At 31.9% G+C, this 17255-nt stretch overlaps 2 protein-coding genes across 2 annotated transcripts; both read left to right on the forward strand.

Moving 5' to 3' along the window:
* The first annotated feature begins 1474 nt into the window (after positions 1–1474).
* On the forward strand, positions 1475–3377 carry LOC17896015. The gene is made up of 4 exons (XM_006301539.2): positions 1475–2157; positions 2240–2431; positions 2814–2945; positions 3061–3377. The coding sequence occupies exons 1-4, from the start codon at positions 1714–1716 to the stop codon at positions 3163–3165; spliced, it is 873 nt and encodes a 290-aa protein (XP_006301601.1). The 5' UTR covers positions 1475–1713; the 3' UTR covers positions 3166–3377.
* A 7514-nt stretch (positions 3378–10891) lies between these two features.
* On the forward strand, positions 10892–17150 carry LOC17894234 (nucleolar protein 6). The gene is made up of 27 exons (XM_006300865.2): positions 10892–11080; positions 11181–11342; positions 11432–11597; positions 11680–11796; positions 11892–12025; positions 12096–12246; positions 12338–12405; positions 12800–12898; positions 13016–13131; positions 13428–13602; positions 13688–13798; positions 13863–13941; positions 14030–14173; positions 14277–14390; positions 14471–14592; positions 14690–14772; positions 14854–14978; positions 15066–15186; positions 15266–15403; positions 15502–15598; positions 15691–15816; positions 15896–15988; positions 16089–16194; positions 16278–16420; positions 16526–16609; positions 16709–16848; positions 16927–17150. The coding sequence occupies exons 1-26, from the start codon at positions 10928–10930 to the stop codon at positions 16826–16828; spliced, it is 3147 nt and encodes a 1048-aa protein (XP_006300927.1). The 5' UTR covers positions 10892–10927; the 3' UTR covers positions 16829–16848; positions 16927–17150.
* The last annotated feature ends 105 nt before the right edge of the window (positions 17151–17255 follow it).

Here is a 17255-nt window from a genome sequence, read left to right on the forward strand (position 1 = left end):
ACACCATGATACGTAATTTAAATTTTGTAATCTTTACTATATATATTATTCTAAACAAAAATCATAATTACTAGTCTTCAACTATAAGATAATTTTCTAGGATTTATTTAATTAAAAAAATATTCATTTTCTTCCTATGTACAATACATCATCTAATGTTAGTAGATTTTTATTACCAAAAGTTACTATTATTTTTATGATTTCAATTGAAGAAGATTAAGGCTTAGATGTCAATTCAATGGGTTTTATAAGAGAGGAACTCTTATATCGACTTCAATTTGTCTTGGGTCTACATTAAAGAAAACAACGAGACAATTTTAATGATAGTTGAAACTAATCCAAAGCATGATATTTTATTATTCACATTTGAAATGGACAACTTTAATTTGGACCATGTCAATGTTTCTAAATCACCAAACGAGGAATTGTAGTTGTTTTTGGTCATACGACTCAAAATAGTATTTTAGATTTCACCCAAAAGGTATCCTTTTAGAAAAATTGTAACTTTTTATATATTTTAAAAGAATACATTTTTTGTTGGGTAGAATTTAAAATGATATTCTTTATGAAACCGTAAGGTATTTTGTGTCAAATCATTTTAATATGATTGGTAGTTCACAAGTTTGAGATAAATTGCAAAAAGATGAATTTTTGCTACCTTAATTAATTTACAATTTATCTCAAGTTTATCCCAGTTTATACTTTATTATAAAAACTTTTAACTAACAAAGGTCTTCAGCGGTGGTAGAATTAGGTAGTTGATGGATTTTCAAAGGTTTTTTTAATAATTAATTGACATTGTTTTTTGTTTTTGGTAGAATTAATTGACATTGTTATTGTTTATTGGTTCATATATCATCAAAAAAATAGTAAAATCTAGTTTAGAAATGATTTGAAAATTATAGGAAGAGAGTCACAGACTATGAAAATTGCAGAAAAAGTTACACATAATTCTTTTTTTTTTGTATGTTTTTTAAACGGTAAAATTTGTTAAAAATTTAAGATTTGTTAAGAAATAGCTCTTAGTTCTAAAATTTGTAGGAGACTATGGTTAATGTTGCTCTAATATATTTTGCAGCTTTTTACATTCACCACCAATCACCAAATGTAACTTTTACTTTTTTCATAGTCACATCCTTTACTTTGAGACCAAACTTCTTCTACTGCCGTCATAGGTACGTACTACCAATCACACCCTCTATATTCTATTTGCTTCTGTTTCCATAGCAATAAGACTATACGTAAAAGGTTAAACAATTCTTAGATTTGAGCTTATGCCATGCAAATACAGTGAGTGGGTTCTCAGACTTTTTATAAAAAAGAAAAACACTTTTAGAGCAATTCATAACATAAAGAAAATATGAGGGCACATTTGTTAAACCCACTTTATTGTTCGCTACCGCTATATAAACATTAGCCCACCAGACCAAATAAACTGGACCTGTCTTGTCTTGGTTCTGAAACAAGAAAGTGAGTATAAGAAAAGAGAGAAAATAAAAAGTTTTTTTCTTTTTGCCAATTTTGGATTCTGGTGGTTTTCAGAAAAACAAAACAAAGATCACGAGTGTCACTTGTGTCCTCTGTAACCGTTTCATTTGCTCAATTACACAGAGACCAAAGAAAAAAGACAGAACATAACACAAAAATATTCAATTGTTTTTGCTCTCTTTCTTCTTCTTCTTCACTGAGAATCTACGAGGAGTTACACTAACAATGGATTCTGATCTTTACATCTTTGATGGGTCTTCATCTTCTTCTTCAATCTGCCACAGTACTGATCCAGATATGTTTTCTTCCGACACAACAACAACAACAGATCTCTTCTGCAACAATCCTTACCTCAATCCATTAATGGATGATCATCAATCTTTTAATCTCTTTGAAAGTTTTACCCCGACGACGAGTCACCATCTCCTCTCTTCTTCTCCACCAATCTCTCAGCTCCAAACCTTAACTCTCTCCCACACAAACAGTTTCCCCAACTTCTCCGCTTTCGAAAGCTTCGACGCCGTCAAAACAGAGCAGCTCTTGTTTAACACTCAATTTGATGCTCCCATCATGGAAGATTCCTTCCAGAATCAGAATTTATTAAACTCGCCGGAAGATTCCTTCTTCTCCGGTTACATGCGACGAGGTTACAGCACCGGAGATTTACAGGTACTTTTTAGCTATATTTCATCCTCTGTAATTCCACACAAAAACTGTAACCATCAAAATGTAATTTTTTGGAATTGTTTAGAATTTGAGAAGGGATTTTACGGGACAGAGATCATACTCGAGTCCTTTGGCGGTGGAGAGTTCATCAACGACACTGTTTTCCGGGGAAGATCAAAGCTTGAAGGTGGGGCGTTACAGTTCTGAAGAACGTAAAGAAAAGATCTCAAAGTATAGAGCTAAACGAACACAGAGAAACTTCACCAAAACCATTAAGGTAATACCGTAATAATTATTTAAGAATATAGTTAAATAATAATAAGTATGTCTTTTATTTAGAATAAAGGAACAGAGGAAAAACAAATCAAAAATCTCAATTACTTTTAATTTATTTTGTTTTAAATCACCTTCTCAAAAATAAAATAAAAACCTAATTTCCTCTATATTTACTCAAATCAACAAGAAAAATAATACTCAAATTTGTTTACATAGTTTTCACTAGACGATATTTTTGGCTCAATATTCCACTTAAACGCATTACGTAAATGATTTAAAGTTCTAATTAATAATAGCTTATTACACATTTGAAAATTTGATTTTTTTTCTTTTTTCCTCTGCACCGTTATAATTTGTTTAAAATTGGAAAAACAAAATTGAAGTATGCATGCCGGAAAACGTTGGCGGACAACAGACCAAGAGTACGTGGCAGATTTGCAAGAAACGACGAAGTTTTGGAGAACCCCAAGATCGCTTCTTCCTTCACTGGACAAGAAAACGACGACGACCTTTGGGTAAGTCATTATATTTAGTTGATTACAAACCTTACTTTAAGTTTTCTTAAAGAAAGATTACGTTGAGATAATTATCTAATTATTATTACTTCATTTCTTAACATTAATGTGGCAGAATTTGGATGGGTTGCATGAGGAAGAAGAAGCTTGTGTGAACTTAGTGGAGTCTCAGCCTCAGTCTCAGTTGCAAATGCAATACATGACAAACTCCTTATGGTGAAAGCCTTAAAATTTGAGAAGGAGGAGCTGAATATATTTTTCCACCGTTTTAATTAAGTTAGTATGGATCAGAAGAATCAAATCATTTCGTATTAAGCAATTCATGGTAGTGATATTAATGGTTGGATTTACATGAAGTTGAGTAATCATAACTGTAATCTTTTGCACTGTAAACGTCTCAAAATGGTATAAATATCCGGCTTGTTAATTATATTGGGTTAAGTGTCATATATTTTGATTATTACATACATCAAAAACAATAATCATACAATTATTTCATAACTCGAATATAGTACTACTGCACCAGAACGTGTTTATTTTTAATTGTGAGAATTAAAATAATGATTTTAATATATATAAAAGTCACCTAGTGACAGTGTCATAGTGGCGTTATGTACCTTTTACAAGTGAATATGTAAATAAATAAATGGTGCAATAAATAATTATCACGGATGGAAAAATCTTTGACTCTCGAAGTAAGAAGATTCCTTGGTCTGATGTTAAATTTATAATGAATCTGAATTAGTGGACTACTAAACATATATATTAAAACATGTCCGAATAATTGACAGTAGTCAAAACATCATTTTCTACTATATATCATGGACGACCAAGATCCTCTATTGTCATGTTTAGTATAGCATAATATGTACAATAACTTTGTCGTACTATATATATGCTTAAGTCTCGTCACCTGTTGAACTTGAAACTAGCTGGAGACTAGTTAAAATCACACAAATTAACTGATGAAACATTTAAACGATGATCGATATATGAAGAATATAATTCATAGCTACTAGCTAGGTAACATTGATGGATCATTAGTTTATTGATGTTGAAGATCTTCAGATAGAGAAAGCCTACAAATTAACTCATGGGAAACATTTTAAGAGCTACCAAATATTTACTCCCAAAGAGCAATTAATTTAGGGTTAATCCCGTTATATATATTCTAGTGACTAGTGTTACACTCTGAAATATTAAAAGTAAAACCCTAGCTAGTGTAAACAAGTTGCAAAATGATCAACTAGCAGATTCTAGTTCTACAGTTTCTGCTTTCGAAATAATTGGTTACCCAAAAAGGAAAGATGATGCTTTCTCGTCATGGAATATGTTCTCATGATCGAACATCCATGAGATATTTTTACTTTTTGAATTACATTTATGTTTGATTACGAAAGGTAGAATACACCAGCATTATTCTATGAATACGACGCATTCATGGATAAAACTTGATATTATATGTAAATTGGTCAAATTCGAATATATTTTAGTTACATATACGTACATATGTTTGGTTAATATATAGTTATCATAGAGTTTACATAATTACGTACGTTACATAGCTCTAAATATATCTAGGATTAGTTTTTAATGCTTGTTCTGATTCATGGCATGTAATCACCATGATTTCAATATTGATTATTGGCTATAAGTATAATCATAATTGATATATTGTTATTGTGTTCAGAAATGTGTTATTTTGTATCCGGGATAAGCCGGATAAGCTACCAACCAAATCATTGTAATCAACTTGGATTTATACTTATTCTCCATGTAATATTATATATATCTTTTAAATGTTCAAAAACTTATATTTTGAAATGCCTTTTGTAAAGTAGATATATAATTTAAAGTTTCAAACATATTGCTTCTTTTAAGAAATTACACTTATTCACAAAAAAAAAAAAAGAGAAAATGGAAATCTCAAGTTGCTTATCAACTAGCAAATCATGTATATGAATATTTTTCACGTATGCCTTGATTGTCTTCTCTTTTGCCACTTTTGTATATGTTTATCATCTCATATATGTAAAAACAAATAAGTTAATTGCATTCATAGTAGTAAAATTGCATTTGGTATTGTCCTCCACTCGAAGTGGCGTCTATCAAAATCGACCACCTTAAGAAATATTACAAATACAATGCATGGAGAGGTTGAGCCGTCTCGAGTGCATCAATGCTAATTATGTAATGCGTTGACGTTTTATAATAAGCACATGGTAAAACTTTGGTCAACAGTTTCAGTTGCCGTGTGAATATTTGTCTGATAGAAAAAAATTTATGTTTCCCAACGAAAATGATACAAGCAACCAAGTGACAGTGAACCTTCTTGAAATTAAAATTAAAAGAGTTGTCATATAAGTTTAGATAAATTACCGTTGGAGCTATAATTTTATTTCAACGAGAAAGCTACTAATAAAAGTATGTATCACCCTCTAATTATATTAAAAATATATATATATTTTTTTATTTAAGTTACTAGGCGACATAATTGAGAGTGAATACTCGAAATCATCAGTTCAACTAAAAGAAGAGATGGAGAAGGTTGTTGATGGTCTTATGTTATATTGTAGAAGTACTTTTTCTTTTGATATGTGGTGGAGGCAAGAAAATTCATAACCCTAGCACTTCCAAGGCTAGAGGATTCTGCCATTTTTATATACATTTTCATTTCTGAATTTATATGTTTAAACCAAGTATTGGTGAGTGTCTGGTGATGTCAAATCAATAAGGCATTATCATACTAATAACCATAACAAAAAAAAATAATAAAAAGAATAATGAGTAGCAAATAAAGAGCCTTCAAGTTTCTAAAAAGGCTTTTACTTAAGAAGTGTTGGGCAGCATGTTCAGCCTATAGAAATGTCATTTTCCTAATGGTATTATATTCATTTCTATTTTAACAAAGAAAAGTATTATTACATATATATATACTAATGTATGCATATATTATCAATAGTATAATAGGTTTACAATTCGATACAATCCAAGTATGTAAAAAATTACAGTTCTTGATATTTATTTATGCTATAGTTAATGTGTTTCGAAAGTTTAACAAACTAGATTATCTTTTGTTAGTCATCAATCTCACTTCTAATATTTAGACTTATAGATTCCAGTATTCCACCATCATCTGACATCTTTTTTTTCGGTTAATTTTTTTTTTTCATAATATCGAGCAGTTAATATTATTACTACAAATGATTGTTCTCATGTGTTGCTCACTGAAATAATTGAGATTTTAGTTAATTAGTTGGCTAGTTTTCTCGAGAAAGCAAAGGAAACTATTCTCAACTACTTTAATTTTGCTTTCTCTCTTCTTCATTCGATGCTCCTAAAAGCTGATATATATATATCTGTTAATTATGTTATTCAAACCGAGGCAAATTAAAGCAAGGTTCTCTGTAATCTATATATGTCAGCTTACAAGAATAATACAATATCACATGAAGACGTCTGGACAAAAAGTTATACCAAAAGAAATACATCTTGAGAGAACTTTTCTATCAAATGATGAACATTTTTATTCAAATAAATAAAATAAACATTAAAGTTACAGGGATTAAAGATATAAACTATTAAATATTCGTGACCAAACCAATCACAACAATTGTTTATTTACCAAGAATCGATACAGAATGGGGCTCGTGTCATATATGTACGATTTTGGGTTTAATTAACTAATCAAACTTTAACATATAAAAAAAAATTCTAAATTGTTTGTGATGACTTCTTCTTTTTTTTTTTTTTTAATCTCGTCGGCTGTAATATTTCTTGGATGTATGTCTCCACACGTTGGAACTCCCTAGAAGCTCATTTCCTGGACTTCCTCGATAACCATTGATCTCCTTGCATTGCATTTTTAGTTTCCAAGTTTCATATTTACGAATATATATAGACATGCATGTTACGTACAACCACGTGAAGTTCATGTACATATATATGCTCAATACGTATGAGTGTATGACCATTGACTAACCTTGCATGTATCTTTTGGATTATTGATACATGTATGCTAGACATATAGCAGACTATACGTCAAATCCAAATAGGAGAACCCACAGTTTAACGTGCTGACGTATCGTAGCAATACAAAAATTTGTATCACTATCTTCATTAAATTGTTACTAAATACTAATCAACATATACGTAACTAATTTAAATGTATTAGGATTGTAAAATATTTATTAAACACGTTAAAACATTCTCATGACTGTCGTCTACTTTCTTTCCCACACTCGGGTGGGGCGAGAAGACTTCAATTTTATAACCTCGATCGTAATATAAAGTAATCGGAAACTTCTAATCTTATAGGCATAAGATGGAAAAACAATAAAAGTTAAAGGTTCGACAAGAAAAATCAGACCAAGCTAGATGGGAATCTCTGCAGAGAGTCCAGTTTTATTCCAAACAGCTTGAACTGTACCCTTTTCGTTTCCCTTAATCACGAATTGCTATAGAATATATTTCATAACTAAATCATTTATCAATATTATATTTCGTACACTTTATAGTATTACAATGAATACCAAGCTATGTACTTATATATATATATATATATTACAATGAATAGCCAAAATGTATAAAAGAGTGTTAATTATTGTATGCATTTAGATATCCATATACGATATGCACACGTATACGTATACGAATATAAATGTTTAAGGCATACCTACCTACATAGAAAATGGCTATTTATATATAAAGAGAAGAGACGCCTTATGTGGCAAATTAGTGACAAAACACAACTTTATGTGAATTGTGATGACCTCAAAGAGAATTAATTTGGTCGTTCTTTACTGCAAATTGTTTGTTTATATGCTCATTTGTTCCACTTGGGAGAGTCTTCTGCTTTAAGGGTCACATCTTAATTAAGTTGTGTGTGTTTTCAAATACAAATGTTTATACTAATATTTATATATAATTAGTTAAACTAATATGTGGAGAATTCAATTTTTTTTTTTAACAAACTTCGAATAAATAGCCAAGACAAAGTGGAATTGATTCTCACTATTTTAGAAGTAAAGTTAACTATTTTTTTAGTTAAAGAAATCTTATAGTTTACCTTCTTGTAAATGCCCTTTTTAATAATGATTAATCTCCCAACCAATAGGGAGTTGGCATTTTGAAGGAGTTTTATACTATCATAAAGCTCGTACAAATATAAAGAATAAAGTATGTATGATTTGATCTATTATGACTTAATGATGCAGACTTTATTAAATTAATTAATAAGTGTTTTAGCACTCTTGCAAAAGTGGTCAAAATGCTACCTGCTTAAGTCTTCGTAGGTTTAGTCGCCTACTGTCTATTAAATAATGATTTGTACAAATTAGCGAATACTAATATGTAGAACAAATACACAAAAATGTAAAACAGTTAAGCAAACAAATACAATTTGTAATTTTATTTGCTTCTTTATTTGTTTAGCTAGTCAATGTCATATATTTTTCCTCTTCCATTTACATTTGTGTGTTTGTGGGGGTATCTTACCAACTTCCTCCACAAAGACAAGCTAGCTTCAAAAGACAGTGTAGTCTTTTTTTCTTCTTTCTTTGCTAACCCTATGAAGTATTTTATAAATAAATAAACAACTGTCAAATACAATCTTATTGCTAATTATGGGTGCAAACTGATAGAGTAATTAACACATTAGTATGGTTAGTCTCAAAGTTACAACATCGCTTTAATAGAAATTTCTAGAATTCAGTTAAAAGTTTTTGGTATGTGTTCGAGTCACTCAATCAACTAGATTAAAATTCGTGGAATCTGTTTAAAAATATTTGGAAGATGTTATTGGTTTGCAATTTAAATAGAGTTTTGATGGCTCTTAAAACTGTAGAAAACAAATAACTTAGAATTGAAGAAATCAAAATCATAAACCAATAACAGTTTTGCATTCGACAGAAAATGCAAAGTTGCAAATAGTTGCTAAAATCATTGTTTTTAACTTAAAACTAGGTCCGGACCCGCGCTACAGCGCGGAGGAAAAGTGTCGGTTTTTATTTTTTTCCGAATTACGTAAACTTTTAACTGTTAAAATGGATTGTTGGTGTTGAATTTGGCAAGTATGAGAATATGTACTATCGTGGATGTGTACTTTGTCACGTATGCTAGGTTCAGATCCGCGCTACAGCACGAAAGAATATTTTCAGGTTTATTTTAGTTTAACGTGTTTTGTCGTATGTATTATTATTTCGTTCATTTTATTATCAACAATTATTATTTCGAGATGTATATTTGGTTTCAATTCTTTGAGAAAAGTGTGTTTTCGGAAATTAAATATAATATTTTATAAACTAAATAAAAAAAACGTTTATTAAACAAATTGTATACTCACAATGTGCGTGGTGACGAACCAATCAGCAAAAACCCGTGTATTTTAAAAAAAATCATGAAAATATATGATATTGAAAAATCATGAAAATCATGTATATACATGTATCACACAAGAACATATGAGTTTGAAAGATTTGTATATACTTGTATCCTATAAAAATAAAACAAAAATATTAATATACTTCATATTGAATAAGAGACCATAATATTCTTGTTATTCACATATTAAAATATTTAGAACATTTTAAGGAAAATTCAGAATTTAAGGTAATTTATTTAAACTAACTTATGAAATATATTTTTTATGACTGATTTTGTATTAGTAGTGATTCGATGATTAATAATTACAAAGATAAAATATTGTTATTAAAGTATTTTTAGTTAATTATAATAATTATCCTAAAATTTTAATTATTTTTTTTTGTATCCAAAATATTTCGTATTAGTCATTGAAATATATTAATGATTGTCAAATTTCTTTTTTTTTTCAAAATTCAAATATAACCATTTCTAGATATATATGGATCTCTATAATTTTGCATTAATTATGCTATTGATAAAATATTATTCTTTTTTTTATAGGTAATTCAAATTGATAAAGATTGGAATAATTTTGAAACCTCTTTTCATATACTATTTTTTTATTCTGATTAAAAATTTTCATTTAAAAGATTAGGAAATATAAAAATAATAATAAAGATTTAATATATATAAAATCTTTCGTTTTTTATAAAATCTTTAATAAAATCTTTCGTTTTTATAGCCATATATATTCAAATTTTATTTTTCGAAACATTTAACTAATTCAAACTAATTAACATTTTTATTGATTATATTACCATTATTTATGTATTTTAGATGCATTTTTATATTTGTTATACCAAATATTTTTAAATTATATTTTTCTATATATCAAATATTTAAACTTATAAAAAATTATAATTTTTTTTTGTTTTTTCATATAAGAAATTTATATAATAATTAGAATATTTTTAAAATATTGAGATCTCTCATCTTTATATTCATAAACAAATTTTCCTTATAAGACATATTTTTATTTAGCATTAATATAGTTTCCTAAATGATAGGAATCTGGTGTATATTATTGAAATATTTGAAAAATATTTAACAAAAAATTTGGCAAGTATCCGATTGAAAATTTAACCCGAATTTTTTTGAAAAACCCGACCCGAATCCCTTGTGTACTTCTCTTTTACTATAGTAGGGATAGAAAAAAACGTTAATTACAATTTACAAGTATTCTAAAAAGCCTAAGAGCATTGTAAAAAGTTACAAAATATGACCGAATTTAAATTTATAATTTTGTTAAATAGTTAGTTTCTTCTTTAACATTTGCTAAATAAGTAGCTTTGTTAAGGCCTTAAGGGTTTGCAGTATTTGTCTGTTTCTCATTCTTACTAACACGTGAATTACGCATTATTGCTTGGGCTCAATTTTTATTGTATAGCTTTGGGCGTTTCGTAAAGTCAGGATGGCCCAGTTAAATATTAGTTTTTTTGGTACCTAATGATAAAGCCCACATAAGTTTTTGTGCAATTCGTTCAAAATATATAAAAGTTAAACCTTTCTTCGCTCTTCTTCTCTTAAACCCTAGTCATCGAGAATCCAGTACAGTAACCATGGAGGCAGATACTGTGACAGACTCTCGTAATCTGAAAGTGAGTGACTTGTTAAAAGACGTTCGCTTCGATTACGATTCTCTAAGCCAGCTTGTGGATGCTTCGGTTTCGTCGATTAAAGAAGTTATTGATGGGATCCCTGAAGATTTTAAGGTAGGTTTGTGGGCATTTTTGTTAATGTTCTATGGAAATTTTTTAAAATTGAGCCTTTTTTCAACAATTGAAGAACTGTAAATTATGTTTTGTTTCTTAGGTTACCTCGGAGTTAGCTCCCAGTTTCGTTAATGACATTGGGGCAGATAAAGTGGACTTCAGTTTTAAGAAGCCAAATGGTTTCAGTCTTTGTGGCAGTTACTCCATTCGTTGCATGGCTAAGCCGGATGCTTCTGTTGATCTTCTTGTTCACATGCCTAAGGTAAGTGTTTATTGCTCATTTAGTAAGTTTTAAATCGAATGCTATGGGTTGGTTTCGAATAAGTGATAACTATAGAAGGGTTCTTGCAGGAATGTTTTTATGAGAAGGATTACATGAATCATAGATACCATGCCAAAAGATGTCTATATCTTTGTGTTATTAAAAAGCATTTGTTGTCGTCTTCGTCCATCGAGAAGGTTGTATGGTCAACCTTACAGAATGAAGCTAGGAAGCCAGTCCTAGTTGTTTTCCCAGGTCTGCTCTAGTTTTTTCCTAAGAGAAAATAGTAATTTTTACCTTGACGAAGTATTTACATTGAGAATCTCTGTGTTTGCAGCTAAGAAACTTGATCAGTTTCCTGGATTTTCCATAAGGATAATCCCTTCAGCAACATCACTGTTTAATGTCGCAAAGTTGAGTATGAGCAGAAACAACGTCCGTTCTGTAACTGCAGGTAATCAGGTTTCTTTCAAGAATGTTGAATTCTATTTAGATAAATATATTGAAGCATAAATTTTTTAATATTCTGATCCATCCTGATTATAAAAGATGGTGTCCCTGAGCCCACACCGACTTACAACTCAAGCATATTGGAGGACATGTTTCTTGAGGAAAATTCTGAGTTTCTCAAAAAAACCTTTTCTGAGTGGCAGGAGTTGGGAGATGCTTTGATTTTGCTGAAGGTATGTATTGTTAGCTTGTATTGTTGCTCTGTGTATATTGGGATCCTTAAACGTCTCTGTTTCTGTGCAGATATGGGCTAAACAAAGGAGCTCGATATATGTTCATGATTGCTTGAATGGATTTCTAATCACTGTGATACTAGCTTACCTTGCAACCCATGCCAAAATTAACAAGGCACTAAAGGCATTGGATATTTTCAGAGTAACACTGGACTTCATAGGTATGGTAGCGCACTATAAGTCTATTCGCTGCATTTGAAGTGATTGATTCTGCATTATGGATAACCAAAATTCGTTAATCCTGTTTGGCAGCCACTTCTAAATTATGGGAGAGGGGTTTATATCTGCCGACACAGAGTGAAATTCGTGTCTCGAAGGAGGTGCGTTGTTTACTTGCGTTTCTGTATCTTTCATTTTTATGTTTCTGTATCACTATAACTATTCACTGGTACTATTGGATTCGTTTGCTAATGAAACAATCAGAGAGAATATCCATATGGTGCATAGTATTATTGTGGTATACAGCATGCATGAGACTATAAGGCATCTTCTGATAAGACGAAACTACGTATGGAAGTTTTGATACTGATTGAAAAACGATATGTAGTCACTAGATTATTCGTCTATATGACAGTCAAGTTTTCTTACAGTACTTGAGCTTCTTGACAAATAGTATTAGCAAGTATGTTCTATCGAAGAAATTTTCATGTGCACATACAACGTGTCCTGTTCTCTGCATACTGTTATTACTGATTATCAACATTTAAAATTCAGGAGAAGATGCAGTTCAGAGAGTTGTTCCCTGTTGTTATATGCGATTCATCTACATTTGTGAATTTGACTTTCCGGATGACCAGTGTTGGATTTCAGGAGGTACCTTAAGCTGGAGAAAATCTCTAAACTTGATGTATTTCGATTATCTGATATTTCATCCAAGGCTGTGGTTGGGTGTGTGACTTTTTCATGGAATTCTTTTGTTGGTCAGCACAGCTCCAAGATGAGGCTTCTTTGATTCTGAAATGTATGGAGAAACTGAGAGATGGAGGATTCGAGGAGATTTTTATGACTAAGATTGACTTTCCTGTTAAGTATGACCACTGCATAAGGTAAGCTTAGGTTCTCACTTCTACTGATTGATATGTATTGTATTGTCAAGGATGGAAGTGGCTGGTTATGTTCTTACTTTTGTCAAAGCATTTCGTGCATCTTGAATGGAACTATGAGACTAAAAAATTTAGATTGAAAATCTTTTTTCACATGTTCGTTCTCACCTCCATGGTTTCAAGATAGGTGCATATATATTATAGTTTTTTTTTTTTTTTTTTTTTTTTTTTTTTTGTTTTGTTTCTGAGCTTGTTTGATCCCTATTCAGTTTGCTATCCTAACATATAAGTTTTATTAGGTTACAGCTAAAAGGGAAAACAGCATTGTCTATGTCAGGGTTTTGTTTGGACAAAGAGTGTTGGAGAATATATGAGCAGAAAGTGCATAGCTTGCTACTAGAAGGACTGGGTGACAGAGCAAAATCAATTCGTGTTGTTTGGAACAATATGGATCAAGATTGGCATGTAGAAAATGTAATTCTTTTTTCAGATTCTGAATTTTACTTTTCATGGCGGCTAAGTGGAATCTTTTCTGATACTTTAACTGCCTTTGAACCAGGGCTTGTCAGTTCTTGACAGAGAACCTCTTTTCATTGGCATATCTGTCAGCTCCACGGAAAAGGCTTTTAGAACAGTCGATATTGGGCCTGATGCTGAAAACAAGATAGAGGTATATCCCAAATCTCTGAAGCAGTGCTGTCTCATTAGGTCGTACTAACTATATATTGATCTAGGCACTTAGATTCCGGAAGTTTTGGGGTGAGAAGTCTGATTTAAGGAGGTTCAAAGATGGAAGAATAGCGGAAAGCACAGGTGTGTTGTCAATACATGCTTTTGGCAGAGTTTAACTATGAAGTTTTGAGTTAATGCAAGCTAAATATTGCCTTATTCATCTTCTCAGTTTGGGAAACTCAGCAGTGGGCCAGGCATCTTATCATGAAACATATTGTTGAGTACATCCTTAAGCGGCATCTTTCACTATCATCCGATGACATAGTACAATTAGTGGAGCAACTTGATTTTTCTCTAATCTATGGGGATAAAGGTATTGTTAAACACATAATAAACAAAGTTCCTCTTTTTCTCAGTGCATTATGTGCTGTCCGCTTATAATTTCAATCTACTGGAAAAATGCTGTTTTGTCTCAGACCCAATATCTTTATCTGGAAATTTGCTTCAAGTCTTTGAAATTTTCTCGAAGTGCTTGCGTGAGATTGAAGACATACCTCTCAAAGTCTCTAGCGTTCAGCCATTAGATTCAGGTTAGTTTCCCTTTAACGTACTAGTTCTGGTGTTTTCAGTATTTGTAGTTCTTATATATAATATTCCTTGTCACTTGCAGCTTTCAGGTCCACATCCGTGTTCCCTCCTGAACCTCACCCAGTGGCTTGCGAAAAAATTGATTCTCGAAGACTGCAAAAACTTCTGCCATCCTGCATTCCAGCAATGGAGGTCATGATTCAGGTGTGATCAATATACCAGATGGTTACTGGTATAAGTTACTTTGTCTTAATTAGTTATCTAAACAATCCTGTTGTTTTTTTTCTTTTTGCTATCTCAGCTAGAAGGTTCTGGTAACTGGCCCATGGATGATTTGGCGATTGAGAAAACAAAGTCTGCCTTCCTCCTGAAAATTGCTGAGAGGTGGGTCTTCTGTTCGTAACACTTCGTACTAGTAAGCCACAGTGTTTTTATCTGAATACTTACAAACGCAAATACTGACAGCCTTCAGAATGTCAAGGGAATACCATGCACAGCTACTGAAGATAATGTCGATGTTTTCATTGGTGGTTACGCATTTCGCCTGAGAATATTGCATGAAAGAGGCCTGAGTTTGGTGAAGAGAGAAAGTGAGTTTTCTTCTCTTAAACACTATCCTCTATTTCTAATAGAAAGCCTATGTGATGCTGACTTCCATGACTTCTACTGAGTTGCAGTTGGAGCTGACCCAGTGAAGCAGGTTTCCTCGACCGATAAAATGCTTTTTATTCGCAGTCAACATGCAAGTATGATCAATGGTTTGCAAGGTCGATTTCCTACATATGCACCAGTTACCAGGTAAAAGTCAATAAACTTCATGTGTTTACTTTTGTTTGCTTTGAAGGTTCATAACCCAGACCTTCTTTGCTACCTTTAGGCTTGCAAAAAGATGGGTTGCTGCGCATCTATTTTCTGGTTGCCTGGCAGAAGAGGCCATTGAACTTTTGGTTGCTCATATCTTCCTCACACCTCTTCCACTTGGTGTTCCTTGCTCCCGAATTAATGGATTTTTAAGGTACCTGCTATCATACTTTCGGTTTGACGGAAAACAATAAAGTAATGATGCGCCAACAATCAAAACATCATATCTTTTTCCGCTGGACTGTGTAACAGGTTTTTGCGATTACTGGCAGACTATGACTGGATGTTCTTCCCGTTGATTGTTGACATAAACAATGACTTTGGTAGAAATGACGAGAAAGAGATCAATGTGAGTCCCAAGTTTAATAATGGATCTAGTGTTGAGCTAAATTTGTTGGAAACGCCTTATGTTAATTGTAAATGCCTTCTGGTTTTTTTAAGGATAACTTTATGTCAAGTAGAAAAGGCTACGAAGAGGACAGACAAAACATAAGTTCAGCTATGTTCTTGGCTGCTCCTTATGATAAAGCATCAGAGGCATGGACCACAACAAGACCAAATTTATCGGTTAGTTCATTAAGCATGGCATGGACCACCGTTTATTTTCTTCATGTCATAACTTTCTTTTATTTTTACCTTTTTAAAGGAACAAAAAAGGTTGGGGGCTTATGCTCGAAGCAGTGCAAACGTGTTAAGCAAGTTGATATTGGAAGAACATAATGATTCCGTTCAATGGGAGGTGAGTGAGTTGCATTGTGAACAAATTGCACTGAGCTTAAAAATTGTAAGAACATAATATCGATCAATATCGATTAATATTATGTCCATATATGTTGCAGTGCCTGTTCAGGACACCATTGCACAACTATGACGCAGTTATTCTTCTCCATAGAGACAAATTACCTTACCCACGTCGTCTTTTGTTTCCATCTGAACTAAATCAAGGTCCCAATAGCTCTCTCTGTCTCTGTATCTTATGTTTCTATCATTGAAACATCAATTAACTTTCTTTCCCAATTATTGAACAGGGAAGCATGTTGCACGTGGAAAAGCGAGTAGATTATTTAACCCATTTTTGTTGCCTGGAGATTTGAAGAGAAGCCATGAAGAGCTTAAGAATAAGCTAATGGTGGACTTTGAGCCGACCAAGTGCTTGTTGAGTGGGTTGCAGGCAAGTGCTGTGATTAAAACATAAACATTCATACTTATTGAATATCTTGTGATCTAAAGAAAAGGAAGCTATCTCGCGATTCTCATTTTATGCGGTTGTTTGCAGGAAGAGTTTGGGACGTTAAAGCCGTGGTATGATCATATAGGAGGCGACGCGATTGGTTTAACATGGAACAAACACAATTCAAAGGTAAAACATCATTCATTGAAAATCTTCAGTGTTACTGCTACAAAGAAAAAAAAAAAGAAAGAAAGGAAAACTCAAAACAAATGAAATGTTTGATTACAGAAACGAGAACGTGATGAAGAAGAAGAAAGTAATCCAATGGAGTTGTTAAAGGCAGTAGGCGAAATGGGCAAAGGGATGGTGAGGGATATCTATATGCTCAAGCCTCCACGCTTTGTCTAAGGCTTTCTCTTGAGTAAAAGGTGAAGATTCTCCTTCAATAAAAGAGTCTAAGATCTCTTTTGTTTAATATAACTGAGTCTGTTTTTTCTTTTGTTCAGGCGAGAAGGATGATGATAAATTGTAAACCTATAGAACCTTAGAATCTTGGGGGAAATGAACATCTAATGTCAAATTTTGTTTCAAATGTGTTTAAGTTTAGTTTTGTTTGTTTACTCATTAGTCTCAAGAAACCAAACACATCACCTGTTGTGCGTCTTCCGTTGTCTCTATACAAAAGCTTAACGACTTGGGTTTTCAAGACCTTTTCGAGAAGGTTTACTTAGAGAGAGGCTTGCATACAAAATGAAAATTAATTTATTTTTAAGAGAAACTTTTTTTTTTTAAGCTATTGTATCATTTACGTTAAAAATCCCAGATTACATATTAA

Source organism: Capsella rubella, unplaced genomic scaffold (genome assembly GCF_000375325.1).
Source record: "Capsella rubella cultivar Monte Gargano unplaced genomic scaffold, Caprub1_0 scaffold_2, whole genome shotgun sequence".
Taxonomy (NCBI): Eukaryota; Viridiplantae; Streptophyta; class Magnoliopsida; order Brassicales; family Brassicaceae; genus Capsella; species Capsella rubella.

Coding starts and splice junctions, on each gene's coding strand:
- LOC17896015 (XM_006301539.2), top strand. CDS start 1,714: ATGGATTCTGATCTTTACATCTTTGATGGGTCTTCATCTTCTTCTTCA. Junction 2,158..2,239: donor ACAGCACCGGAGATTTACAG/GTACTTTTTAGC, acceptor GGAATTGTTTAG/AATTTGAGAAGGGATTTTAC. Junction 2,432..2,813: donor ACTTCACCAAAACCATTAAG/GTAATACCGTAA, acceptor ACAAAATTGAAG/TATGCATGCCGGAAAACGTT.
- LOC17894234 (XM_006300865.2), top strand. CDS start 10,928: ATGGAGGCAGATACTGTGACAGACTCTCGTAATCTGAAAGTGAGTGAC. Junction 13,603..13,687: donor AAGATTGGCATGTAGAAAAT/GTAATTCTTTTT, acceptor CCTTTGAACCAG/GGCTTGTCAGTTCTTGACAG. Junction 13,942..14,029: donor AAGAATAGCGGAAAGCACAG/GTGTGTTGTCAA, acceptor TCATCTTCTCAG/TTTGGGAAACTCAGCAGTGG.